Source organism: Dermacentor andersoni, chromosome 4 (genome assembly GCF_023375885.2).
Source record: "Dermacentor andersoni chromosome 4, qqDerAnde1_hic_scaffold, whole genome shotgun sequence".
Classification (NCBI taxonomy): domain Eukaryota; kingdom Metazoa; phylum Arthropoda; class Arachnida; order Ixodida; family Ixodidae; genus Dermacentor; species Dermacentor andersoni.
The window spans coordinates 145,543,447-145,557,833 of record NC_092817.1 but is presented as its reverse complement, the minus strand read 5'-3'; the positions used below and the strand labels follow the sequence as shown (position 1 = coordinate 145,557,833).

Here is a 14,387-nt window from a genome sequence, read left to right as displayed (position 1 = left end):
CAGCCGCGGGTCGGCCCGGCATTGCACATTCTTAGGGATCGGCCCGCGTATCAGAAGTGCTTAACGCCTGCTTCACCTCCGCCGCGGGTCGGCCCGGCATTGCACTATCTCCGGGATCGGCCCACGTATGGGGAGTTTTATGCGTACAACGACACACAAATTTCCTTGCACGCTAGAGGTATACAGCTGCGCTGTAAAAGGTGCTTCAGCCCTGTTAATGTCGGCAAGAGTAAGTACCGGTCGTTAAACAATTACAAACGGAGTAGCGCCGCTTCCTGTCCTATAGTAAGTTTCGCGCACGGTATCAACACATCTCTGTCCCAACTGGCACGGAAACTTACGCCCACTCTATCGCCAAGGTGTCAATGAGTGAATGGGGGCCCACTTGAATTACGTGCCCCATACACGCACAATAAATGGCGGTCTGCACCGATAGAGCCTGAATGGGGTAAGTTGAAGGTTTTGTGATGTTCCACAAGATTAAACGAATACTAGCGATAATACAGCTTTACTACAAGGTACTAAGCAGCTATGTTTCAAGCCTTGCGCGCAACAAGAACAAATCTATCGGAAGTAAGCACACCCGCTAGTGATTAGGCAGAAAATAATACGATAGCGGCCCCACCGAGAAAACCAGAAATGTGCCAAGCCGCTGCTTCAAAATATTTACCAAATAAAGAACGAAGAGCAAACCACACTAATCCTGATTCAATTCCAGAGCGCAATGTTTGGATAGCTCGGAACAGATATTTGGCCCCACTTTCTCAACAAGTACAATATACGCTGCTGGCGCCGTTGGACATAGCTTAATCAGCTCCGAAAGCGCTTTCGCATGTTCTCTAAAGCTGTGGCCAAAGCTTCGTTTCGTCCACTCTGTCACCGTCTACGCTATATCCCGAAACAGAGGTGTGCTAAGCCGCACCGCCGTCATGCAAACTTATTGTAAACATGGAGGCAACGGAGGCAGTTAAGGCAAGCAATGGCCCTGTCACCATGTGATCCAACATGGCAGCGCCCACGGGATCGCCGCGAAAATTATCGCACGCGCTTCGGGCTCCTAAACCGGTAAAGATCGCCAACCAATTTTAATCAACGAGCCAGCACGCGCACCTTTGTGCGCCGTAATTAAACAATAACTCACGACACAAAGCATGCATATATAATAGGTCACCGGAATTTTAAAGCACACGGAATTCTCTTGTCGACTACTCGGGACAATTAGGTTAAGATTTACACTAGATTTACGCTTGAAATTTCCCGCACTATAAAATGTAATGGTACTGTTGCTTTAGAACTCTTGTCCAGCAACTGTTGCCAAAATATGTTGATAAGCTTCAATTAAATTAACGTTTGTCGTCTAACTTTTTTCCTATATTTCCGTGCTTCCTGTACCAAAGCCATGCACTTTAAACTTCTGTAAGTAAGAAAAACATTTCATATCTAAGTTTGGAAATTTCTTAAATGAACTGGAGTGGTTCTTCATTGTTAAGCGTACATCTATTTACACATATTACGTAAGATCCCGAGTGTGTAAGTCATATGATCAAGGCCACGGCAGGTCTTATAGATTGGCAAGTAGTTAATATAACGGCCCCAAGAATGGCGAAAAGGAAGATAAATAGTTTTAGGAAGCGATAAAATGCGTAATAACGTTTTTCATATGTTGCCCAATGCTTTTAATACCGAACCTACATATACCTATAGAACGCATTCATAATTTACAGAAGCAGTGTTTGCACCATCGATTGCCATAGTTCGTGCATGTTATTGTTTTATTCAGGGAAATTTATTACTCTGAACTGACGCAAGAATACAAATGAAAAATTTATTAGAAACAAAAACATTCTTCAACCACCACAATGAGTCATTATTGCCGTCAGCCCAGCGTAGAATTAATTCACTTTGATAATTTATTAACAAATGCCACCCCTATTGCCAATGAAAATATTAAGGTTGATATTTCCTGTTTCATGCCCATTCTCGCACTTTCTGGTGGCACTTCAAGTTGGACATTCAAGTGCATATGGACAAAGGGCTGATTGCACTCGATGACTTGGAAGTTATGCCTGGACGATGTCCCGCTAGAGGTGAGCGGCTGTGAGAACTTTCATTTTAAATGTACGGGGGCGAAAGAAGCATGATCAGTAACTTCCACATTTACGTGCTTAGGCATTTAAAAAATAGCCCTGTTGCAGATGAAACAAATATCTGTTTATCGTAGCTTCAGCTCTTAACATCCACCAATGTTGCTTTGAAACGCGCGAATGCAACTTTATAAGTAAATTCTGAATCGTATACGAGAACATTGGTTGCAATGCGTAAGGGGATATTACCGTCACTCACGTCACTCATAACTGAAGATGACTTATCGTTCCAGCACTTTAGATGTTTTCTTTGGTCTGTGCAAACAATAATGGACTCGTGCGGTATGTGGGTCAATCGCTTTATAAGGCGCGTTGCTCGCATCTTCCTTTTTCCGCCGGCGCAGTACCGCCTCTGGAAGCCGTGTGTCAAGAAAAGGAGCCTTCAAGATAGAACTGGGAGTGGCTTCGTGAAGCGACTCATAAAAAAAATGAGATCATACAAACAAAAATTGTGCGCTTCCGAAGAGAGCACGAAAGAAGAGTAAATGCACCGATGTAAACGTGCTCAAATGCACGTGTCGTAATATAGAACGCCTAATTAAAGGAATTAGTGGCCAAGCAATTACGGTAACATTTCTTACCGACCTAATACTGGCTGTCTTGCACATTATATTACAGATTTCTGCTCCTTTGAGCAAGGCTACCCGTGTAACTTCCGCCAAAGTGCTGGAAACTTCGCCTCCTGGTCCCTCACAACTGCACAGTCGATCGGAATCCCTGACCACACTGTCAAAACTCTTAAAGGTGGGTTTTGCGTCTAAAGAGAGTTTGTCAGATTTACAACAAAATATCGAACGCATGCGCCCGACATCACGTTAAATAAGTTGCCTGTTCCTATGTATTATGCTCAGATAGATATTTTCAATAGAGATACTATTACATGCGCATTGTGAACTTTGGGCATGGTTGACAACACTCCGAACACCACTGTGCTTTTGGCACACTGGTCTTTGGCACACTGGCTATTACGATCGCTTATAGTACTGCCACGTTCCGAAAGAGTAGAGCCAGATAATTTTTAATGGCAGGAAAGTGGAGAGGTCAGCCTGAGGGAAGTGCCTCTGACCTGCTACTCCACGCTGGGGAAGGGGTTTGGGAGTTAACAGTGATAGGATGTGAAGAGGAAGGAGGGTGGGAGTAAAAGTAAAATACAATTTTGGCCTTCAGCATATTTCCCCTTTGGAATAGCAAAACAAGTCAGTCAATGCCGCAGTATAAGAGATCTCTACGCTGCCGTGCTCGTCGGTGTTTATTGTGGTGCGGGTGACCACTGTTGCCTGCCGAGCTATAGCAGGCCGCCGAGCTTGGCGGGTGAACCACGATTATGTCCGAGGGGGCGTCACCTACTTGCTACAAGTACAATGGTAATTTTCGAAACTCGAAGGTCTGCTTGCAAGAAGGCTGGCAGAGGCTGGGTTGCCAAGCACGTTCGAATATAAGCTCGGACTATCAGCATGAGTGGCACACTTTGCACTAATGCGCAACGTTTGGGGAACATCAGTGGCTCAGTGCATCGCGATTCATAGACCCAGTGGCTCCTTTCCGTATTGCAGGCCAATACCTGTACGTGAACGTAACGGGAGTAGATTCGCACCACCCAATCTCCAGAGTGTTCATGGCTGCCCGGCAGCCCACTCAAGCTACCTGCGTCACGTTTTGGTGGAGAGGACGTGGAGTAGCAAGCCAGCTGAATGTCTACAGGTGGGTGGTTTCATTCGTCACGACGAACGTTTTTAGTCTTTACTCAATTGGGAAACAAAAAAACTGAGTAAAGGCAACACGAGTTGAAATGAAGTTTGCTTCTTGCGTGCAGTACAGGAGTAAAACATGTGAACATTGGAAGGTTGCATTGAGTCCTGAAAGAGATCGGGGATGTGAGCGTTACAGCGATAATTCAGCTTGCCAGATATGCCTAAACCTTGCTGGCTAAGATATTTTCTGCAGTGGCATTAAAAAGAGTTACTTGGTTAGCCATCTGCCAATTGCGAAGCGACGTTCACCGTCAATGTCGCCTTGTTACTGCACATGTATGCAGACTATGCCGCATGCAGACTGCCGCATGAAGACTACCGCACGCATACTATCGTATGCAGATCGCCGCATGCAGACTGCCGCATGTAGACTCCCGTATGCAGACTACCGTATGCAGACTTACGGCGTATGTAGACAACCGTATCTGTTGTACGCATCGCATCACCTCAAGCACTACCTTCAAGACATGGCAAAGACGAAAGAAGCTTTGCTTTCGGCACAGGACAAGGATAATTGTGGCACTTGTGCATTTATTTTGGAGCCAAACTGTAAGAAATACTTCAGAAGAACTTCAGTTCGACCTAGTTCGTGTTTACCGCATATCATGTTGACCGCTAACAAAAACGGGGACAGCGGAAGAGAACACAATTGAAAGTACCGCCCATGTCGTGGTTTTTGTGCTGCGTTCCGCTGTCTGCGTTTTTATTAGCGGCCAATATGATATGCTGAAAGTGATATGTTCACGGAGCGTAAATGCACTAATATACACCAGTAGTTCGCTGCGCAATTTTCGGAGCGTTCTCAGTGCTTCTTTTGCTAATGTGTAACCAGAGTTCAGTCTTGATGAATGCCTGTGCCATCAGGATCACCGATGTAGCGGCGCCATTTCTCCCTGAATTTCACCTTATGCGGCCATCACTGCCACTATCGTTTTATTGTCGTCATTGCATTCGGTAGTACTGAAGAAATTGTGCGATTCAGTGAAGGCGTCAATGGTAGCTCTACAAGTAATTGATGTCGAAGCAAACAAATTTAGAGCCGCATAAACAACTAAGGACTGTCCCTTTTATGTTTGTGCATATAACAAAAATCATTTACCGCTGCTATCCTGCTTTCAGTGTATCTCAACAAGACGGAAGTCATCAGTTGTTTTTTGCTTCGACATAAACATTTCTCTCATTCTCTGCAATATTTACCGTAACTTAGCATCCAGTTGGCGGTGTCTAAAATTTTAGTTGGAAGATCATATAAGTCAACAATAGCGCAATTCAGCGTACCTTGTGGCATTTTCAGTTTTACCAAAGAAACGGCGATGAGGGACCCACTACTTTCCGTCAGCACCGAGGTGACAGGGGATTGGTGGAACGTGCGTACGATCACCGTCACATCCCGAAGCAGATGGAACGTGAGTCTAAGATGAGACGGTTCTTTTTTCCCAAAAACAGTATTGGATAAAAATGGTAATCAGTTTGAAGCTCTCATTGCTGCATGCCAATGGCGTCATGACACACTGGTTTCTCAAGAATAACCTTCGATGCAGCTCAGTCCCCTCCTTGTAAGAACAATTCTAGATATTGGATTGTGTCTAAGCTAGTTCTAAATCTGAAGGCGTTTTGATCACAACCCAAAGGCACTGACAGTGGGAGAGAAAATACAGAACGTTGTGATGTAATGTGTTGACACAGCATAGCGTCTGATGTCATCTTCGTCTTCGTTCAAATTTTTGTAGGCTAGTATAGTCGTTTTGCATTGTGATTACAGTGCCAATGTCACAACATCGATATTTTGGCCTAAGTCGAAAGCTTAAGCGAAGCGTGATAAGCGGGATGTGCGGACTTACATATGTTATCCAAAGGCCGCACGCCAGCACAGTATTTCTGACGTCCGAATTACGTATCCGTAATAAACTCGCTGTTCTTGAGACGCATAATTCTGTGTGTTTGACGCCGTCTGTGAGTAAATTCAGTTTGGTTATTCTTCTAATGTGGGTGTTTTTTCTAGTGTGTGCTGATGAAGTTAATAGGTGGAAGAGGGTGGAGAGGGAAACAGAGTAAGGAAGGAGTGGTGCTCAAGTATGAGAGAATCCTACTCTCGGGACATTGTAATGGTCTCATTAACCTGGATACCCACCTATTGCACCACTCACCTCCCATTTGCTCCTGATCTGTATCTGTTTATCTGTGCATTCGCGCTCCTGTTGCTACGGTACCACCAGAAGAAATTCGCTGGGACAAGTTTTATTCGTAGCACTCACATTGTGCAGTGTTAGGAGATTTATTGACGCTAAGCTCATGAGCCTAATTCGAACATGACGAATAGTGCGGCGACGAAGTTACGTGAACGACGTCTACGCAATGTATTGGAAAGCCGGGCTTCATTTCTATTTGTCACATTTGCAAATCGGCTGCACAAATCGTGTCGTTGAGTGTGGCGGAAGCGTCTTCGCGGCAACTTGTACGCAGGTAAGGGAGCTTTAAAAGAAATAGAGAAACATTCCAAAAATAATAATTGAGGAATTGGTGTCTAAACCTCATGCTATGTCAACTTGCGTGACATGAGAGATTGCACCGTTCGTTACGAATTGGCGTATCTGGAATGCAAAATTCGTCGGGTGAGTTTGACTTCAAGGTTAGCTTAACAGAGCAAAGTTCAAGGAAACACGAAGCAAGAGGTGCCTGATATTCCATCGTGTTACAGTCTATGTTTGGTTTACTGTTAGGTGTGCTGCAACAACACCACTTGGAGGCATTTTACGTGTTCTATTCCATTATCAAAGAAAATACATTTGTGCTCAGCACTTTCTTGGGTTTAACGCTGAATACACTTTTGATGGAAAGAAGCTGGAGAAAGCAGTCACAGTAGCAAGTGAGGACAAAAATCTCGCCATCACTGGGTTTTGTGATTGTATTTTCTTCGCGCTAGTATTACACGCATCTAATTTTAATTTCTTGAGCAGTCAAGAAACCACATATTTTTTGATGCAGATAAAGAAGGGCAACCTCGGGAGGTCGGTTGGCCCCGTATATAAATCAAACCGATAGTTTTACATAAAGTTTAGTGCGAGTACACGTTGTGAGCAAACCAGCATAAGCGTGTTGTAAGCAGACACGTTTCAGCTTCACCTTGGTGGCTTTGAAAGCACGTCTGCCTTCTTGATTAAAACTTTTATAAGCAGATGATTCATCGCATGTTTGAATATGGCAATACTTTGTTTCACGTAACAACTAGGTGCCACCGTTCATTAGCTTTTGAAGCAATGCTGAATTCAGACGCTATGCACAACATGCCTTAAGCGTTACTGTTCTAGATCATGTCTACGTTTAGGCATACGCACACCATGCTTGACTTTGGTTTATCTCATGCAAATTCGACAAGAGATTCAACCGGACGAAGAAATGGCCCATAGTTGTAATTCTAATTGCAAGGACGGCAGAAATATTTTTTTTTTAAATCCAAGCTGTAGGCACGGAGTAGTATCCTACTTTCTTAGAAAGTCTTTTTCTAGTACGCGTGATTACTGTAACCCCTTACAAGCTTAGAATCGTTACGCTTCGCATAGACCGATTTGTGCAGATATGTTGCCTTTAAAGTTCAATCCCTTTAAGCTATATTAAAAAAAATGGAGTGAAAAATTTCTCACTTTTGCGTTGCTGCAGGTTTTTTTTTTCAGTGATTATAACCAAACCGCATCAAAGTGTTAAACTGCGTGTGCAACAATGCATGTGCACATCAAAACACTATCGATGCTTATCATGTAAACGGCACTTGAGGCTCCAGGCAATCACTTTTATAGAGTTTCTTCTCGGCGATTCACTGTTTGCTGCAGAATTAGTGGCTGTAACTTATATAGATTACCATGCATACTTTCAGACTGAAGAAACTGCCCGTAAACAAACAACGTGCGCAACCAACACAGCTGTATTAGATGGGTACATACCACACTTGAGTACTGGTCTTGCGGAAGTCGCGTAATAGCTACGTAACATAGTTCATAGTTATAATGCCGCAAACACTTGCTATGTTTTCGTCTAAGGAAAAGATGAAAATTCGAGTGATTAACTTTTTTTACACCGTGTGTAGCTGTATTTTCAATGTTTAGGTTGCATACATTTATGAATAGTTTGTCTCAACCTGTATTTCTAATGTTGCACGTTATGCCCGCCCCTCGGTAATATGCCAAACGAGCTGTAGATAAATAAATAAATAAATAAATAAATAAATAAATAAATAAATAAATAAATAAACCGAAGTGGTACACAGTACATTCTGTTCTTAAGCTATGTTTCTTTGATCACCAACTACTTGCTGTTTTCTAATGGCATTAAGTGCGTTTGCACGGTTCTTGCCTCGTGTGTCACGCTTTTCGTATTCCCAACGCAGACGGACAATAAAAACACCCATGCAGATAAATGAAGTTGGAAACTTCAAACCATGACACGTGAATTTTAGATAGCTACGGGAGTGTACATGCTGTGTAAACAACGTATCAGCCAACGCTCTCGTATGCGTCGTCTTTGTGTATAAGATCGTAATCTGCCCCGTTTTGTGAACGCACTCTCCCTTAGGCTGCTGAGCAGCTGGCTTGTACGCTCTCACGTGAAGCTATTCTTTAAAAGTTTGGCTAGAAGGATATTCTTTCTTTATTCAATGCTGCAGATCCTTGCCTGGCTATGTCAGGTATGCTACTTCAGGGGTTGGATGAATGTTCAGGTGTGCACAGCGATTACACGCGCACACACACGCACGCGCACACCCCCACGCACACGACACATAACTTCCTCATAAAGTATCATTAAACATATAGTTTAAAACATATAAGAACCTCAATGTGCAAGCAGTGTTTTAGCACGGGCCAATAATTATCCGGTTTCAAATTTTGGTCACATTACAAATGCAACGCAGTCTTCGATTTTATTTCTAACGAAATACCGCGCCAGTCGCATAACACATGCCGCAAGGTGTCAGAAAGATTCGACACTGAATACCTCAACGAGTCATTTGAATTTGGAAGTCGTTTACGCTGTACTTAAGCTACTTGGTATTTCTCGCTGGCTACACCTGTTCAGCAATAACACTCAAACCTCTCTTATAGGTTAGCGTCCAATTATTTATCGTCATAAGGAACCCCAAATATGATGAAAGAATGCTCTGCTAGGCAAAATCTGTTCTTTCTGCGAGGGTAGGGTAAGATTTCTTCATTACACATATGATGTGTAAGTAAAGAAAAGTCACTCTGCTTCGTACTGTCAGCATTATTTATCTTGTAAATACATATACCCTGACCAAGAATATTACCATTCGACTAGAACACACTCCCTTAGCGTGCGTGTTTGCAATGTTTCCTTGAAAATATTACTATAGGTAACTTCAAATAGCGCAATCAATGACATGCTTAAATTAGGATGGTGTCCTATTGCCGATCAGCAGCGCTGACGCCTCACGCGCATTCTAAAACCGATGCATCTCATTACAGCTGGTATTTGAAGTGGTGGCCGCATTGGGAGTGGAGCATGACTCTGGGGTCATGCTTGATGACGTCGAGTTCAGCGATGGAGAATGCGAACCTTACAGTAAGAGAAAGACGGAACACTTTAAATTATATTGAAGTTAATGATATTAAGGTGAAGGTGGAAAAGGAAACTGTAAAATCACGACACGCATTTATTTCGCCAGGCGTTATGTCGAGATACGCTATTAGACTTGGCACTATAAATAATGCCGCTTTACAAGTTCGCCTAATTGTTTACATTATTCAATTCATTGCTATAGTCATGTGGTGAAACGTAACTATAAATCACACTGCACTCTTCACCTACTGAAAATGACGCGAGCTTGGTTTCCGGCATCACCAAATTGTGGGAGTTTTTTAGGCTCGTTTATATCATGCCTCAACATGACAAGTACATTGCTTGTGTAAAAGTATTTAGGCATCAGTCATTCAGGCTCTCAGGCATGGGCTCATTGTAAGTATTTCGATCTGATTGTAGCGTGCATTCTCCTGGTACATTAGAGCGGCACCAAGAGCTGCTTTATAAAAACAGTCACGAGGGCTCCCTCTGGCCACGGTGACGCCGTCGGTGCCAGTACTCTATGAAGACCTTTTACATCACTATGAGGGCCTGCTTTTTGCTCCTTAATAAATAATACTAATATCATGCCGTAAATTTCACGAGACTGTTACGCGTCTTAATAGCATGACGATGCTTAACTTCGCAGCGAATGCTTCTATTATATGCGACAGAGATTGTTGTATTTCCTTAGCAATGTCCATACTGAATGAGCATAACATTTCATTTTTTTTTCTGTCTAGACTACTGCTCGTTTGAACAAGATTGTCTGCCCTGGCGAGTGGCAAACACAGGCAAGTTGTTCATGAATCCTAATGGCATTGCAGTGTGGGTTCTTTTAAATTACTGGGAAAAAATTAAATAATAATTAGATAATTTACACCGGGTGTTTCAGCAAGGACATTCAAAAATTCTTACACTTTGCCTGTGGCTAATAGCGAAATTCGTGTTCGTGAGATGGTCTACTCGAAGCGGTGCACACTACTTGCACAGAAAATTTAAAATGCATAATCAAATAATTACCAAGAATTCGCTAACTTTTAAACTAATTACCATATGGCCCATATTTCAATTTACAAATTCTAGCCGTGGAGTTCGCAAGGTGGATCCACTTGGAACGAATTACCAGGATGACACCAGCTTGGAGATAATAATTCCCGAACTTTGCGGAAACTTGACGCCCACGCGGCGTCAAAGACGGTCATTGAAGAGAGGCACATATCCCGAGGCACATATCTATCTACTGGAGCAAGTTGGCGTCTAAGAGGGTCATTAAAACCGGCACAAGTCCAGTGATACATGCTCAGTGACGTCAAATGGTTTGTTTTGAATCTAGTAATCCTAGATGGCGAGACAGTGTTCTGGCGCTAGACCAGCATACATAGATATATATAGGTGCACAGCCTGATCTGAAGCTCCGTCTTCCACATGGCTTACCACGACGGGAGGTAACTCTCATCTGTCGCCTATGGCTAGGAGTAGCTTTTACCAGTGCGTGCTCTTACCTCATCGGAATGGCCACAAGTCCAGATCGTGAAGTTTGCCAAAGAGACGACAGCGCACCTTCTGTGTCATTGACATCCGTCCCCTTACGGAAGGCAGAATTCTTGGACCCTGGTCCAAGCCTACGGCGGCATGACCTGCTGTAAAAGCGGTAGTGTGCTTTTTAAAAGAAAAAGGATTCATTGAAAAACTATACAGCGTGCAAACTGATGCTTTCGTCTTTTTAAATCTTCTCTTGTTTTCTTATCTTTTCTGCCTCTTACGCCATCCCCCTGTGCAGGGTAGTTAACCGGACACTTAATCTGGTTAACCTCTCTGCCTTTCAGCTCTTGTTTTCATTCATTCCTTCCTACACACCGACATACCGTAAACTGGGTGTAACTTCCCACAGATTGTCTGGAGCATTAAAATCTGCAAACATTGTGCTGCTTTGGCTAATGCTTGAGTAGGCAGACCCTTTATACATCATAGAAGTGACATTTCTGTTAATCTATACATTTTATTTTGTTATTCATAGATGTGAGGTTGCTGTTATTTTCTTGTTATAAGTGTCAAGTTCTAGTATTCATGTGACAGCCGCTTAGAACATATTGTTGCCTTTTATTGACATGGCCTCACTCCGTTTCGCCGCATGCATTTACACCACGTACTATACAAACTTGTATCCCGACAGAACTACATATAATTTTAACAATTCTCTAGAAGTTGAAGTAAACTGGACACGGCATGATGGACCAGTCGCTAACCAATTTCAGTAGCTTAACTGAGCAAAAGAAGGCATCTGCGCCCATTCCTAAATATTAAAGAAGTCGGCCGAGAAACTGCAGTGAATCTGTCGTGGTTCTTCCCACGGAGGAAATTCTCCCTCATAGGAGACTTGTAATGAGTAAAGTTCTCAGCAGAATATTGACAGTTTCATAAGACTAATGCTGCTGCTCTGTCATGTAGTATGTAATCAAATACGTTGCTTTTCGTACGGTTGATATAAAATTTCATTTTTTTTTGCAGATGATGACGCAAAGTTCGAAGTAGAAAGAGCTGGATCTTTCGTCTCCCTTCCACAAGATCATACGACCCAGTCTGATGATGGTAAGTACACGCAAATGTACACGTAGAAAGTACTTCGAATTCCTGCCCTTCATGCTTATGAAGCTGTTTCGAATTTTTCTTTAGTAGTTACGTTTTATGTGACTTTCAGTAGTATTGGAATATGTAGGTGGCCCTGCATATGAAAATAAAAGTGTCAATAGTACAGGCACATGGCCACGGCTGCGCTCATCCAATCGGGAGGCTTGGAGTTCTGGCTATGGATAAATCTACGTCCGACGTATCTTTTCCTCACTTTTTTTGCACGTACTTTATATGGGGCCCTATAACGTAAAGGTATTCCCATATGTTTTTATTCCAATGTCCCGACGTCAAATTTGCGTAACAGCCGACGCAACTATCGCGCGGTCACCCGCAGGGTTGTCAGAAGAAGCCTATCAAACGCTCTCCTCGTTCATAGGAGGTCGCTTTTGTTTGTTTGAAAAACGAATAATATTGCCTACACTGAGAGCGGCTTGTCTCACAATTGACTCATAAGAGACGAGGAGCACGCTCAAGTGGAGAGGGATTTGATGGGGTCGAGCCACTGCACGGAAAATTGATACCCCGATGAAGAGGGTGGTGCCGGAGTCTGGGATTGGTCCGCTTTCCCTTAGCTTGCAGTGACTCGTCGACATTCGGGGAGGCATGCAACGGAAGCTTAAGAATTACGCTAAAGCGGATACTCAGCAATGAAGAGTTGAGAGAACGAGGTCGTAAATGCGCCCAGAGTGCTCGAAAACGTTACACGGCCATGCAAAAAGCTTTGTTAGACGGAAATAAACCAATGCTCTCCGGCCATGCTACGGGGGCAAGACCATGCTACGGGGGCAAGTTTTGTAGTCAGTGGTTTGCTCGATGGTCCGGGGCGACGTTAGTGCTGTCTTCCAGGTTCGAGTTTCGATTTCGGCTTAACGGGGAACACCGGTGCATGAACACACCCAGTACTTCCACCAGATTGCCACGTAGTAGTCACGGTGAACAAAGCAGCAAAACTATGAATGACGAAACTAATGTTTTAGTGGGCGAACCTGTGCCCTGAAAAACAGGCTACACTCAAAGAACAACGATAGCGGGGAACACAGTCGGCAAACGTCGAAAAACTGATCTTCCGGTCAAACGTATTTGCTTTTACTCATGACTCATCGAAGTTTCCAGAGTTATCGCGGGTACCCGCGTGTCTTCCTGAAAGTACTACACAATTCGCGTTGCGTATACAATCAGGTTATACAAATTTCGGTGACAACAAACAGCGCTAGAGCCATTGATAACATTCGAATAAGTTCTAATAGCTCAGGTACGTCTTGCACTGAGCGATAACTCGATTGTTAGTGGGCGAAGTGCAGTCGCCGAGCAAAAGATAAGTAAATACACGTGCCTATAGAATATACGACGAAACATGCTGCTCTCCAAAGAGCTCTTACAACTCCAAGAAATAAAGAAGACAAAACTAGATGTGCTAGAGATTGACTTTTGTTCTTGAATAACTGCACCCCTGCTCTTTGCCCTGTGTACTTGGATGTGACCCGTAACAGGTTGAAATAGAATGACTACAAATAAAAATTGCAAAGAACTCAGACAATCTACAGATATAAACTAATTGATTTCACGACGGACTTTCGCAAGTCGCGATGCTTAAACACGACGACGTAAAGTACTAAAGACTCGCGCATGCCTATATTTTTTCGCGAAAAGTTTCTTCCGCACACACTACAAGTGATTTCACAGGTTAGAAGAGCCTGCCAAATGACAAAGCTTTGTTTGTAATAGGCTGCTTGCATTTAAGCAGGGTCCTACTACCAAACAGAATGTATCAATACCACCTATTTCAGCACGTTTCAGATAAACTATGAGAATCGGTAGTGAGTTGTGCCGAGGAGATAATTTTTCTAAATGTGTGTTGAATATCAGAGAAAACACTGCATCAGCGTCTGCTTGTAGAACGGGCAACAAAAAGAAATAAACACTCGATTTCGAGGAGTCAGAATTAACATAACAGAACGCCGAAAGTAGGAAGCACCAAAACACTACTACACTTATACAAAACACCAAGGTAAATTAGCAGTGAGTAGGGCTGAATAGCGGACTCTTGTGACAAATTGTGTTCACCTCGCCTCACTTCCTTCCATCCATGTTCCTACATCCTGCAATGTCTTCCACTACCCCCCCCCCCCCATCTCCAATTTATCGGTGTTGGCCCATTATGGCTTCCATACCTATTGCATTAGCCGTTTATGTACCGTACTTATTCCTTCTCCATCATGTATACGGTTTCAGCATGTTCCTGAATAATTGATTTCAGTCATATTTATTCATTAGGAATAGAAAATATTGG

The 14,387-nt window shown here is 43.2% G+C and overlaps 1 protein-coding gene across 1 annotated transcript in view; it reads left to right on the top strand.

Moving 5' to 3' along the window:
- Nucleotides 1-14,387, top strand: part of LOC126537870 (MAM and LDL-receptor class A domain-containing protein 1-like) — a 232,206-nt gene that overhangs the window by 112,517 nt on the left and 105,302 nt on the right. The window contains exons 23-29 of the mRNA XM_072287646.1: nucleotides 2,006-2,087; nucleotides 2,763-2,888; nucleotides 3,698-3,845; nucleotides 5,190-5,301; nucleotides 9,370-9,466; nucleotides 10,207-10,257; nucleotides 11,975-12,055. Of these exons, the coding sequence (XP_072143747.1) occupies nucleotides 2,006-2,087; nucleotides 2,763-2,888; nucleotides 3,698-3,845; nucleotides 5,190-5,301; nucleotides 9,370-9,466; nucleotides 10,207-10,257; nucleotides 11,975-12,055 (697 nt within the window). The remainder of the gene's footprint in view (nucleotides 1-2,005; nucleotides 2,088-2,762; nucleotides 2,889-3,697; nucleotides 3,846-5,189; nucleotides 5,302-9,369; nucleotides 9,467-10,206; nucleotides 10,258-11,974; nucleotides 12,056-14,387) is intronic.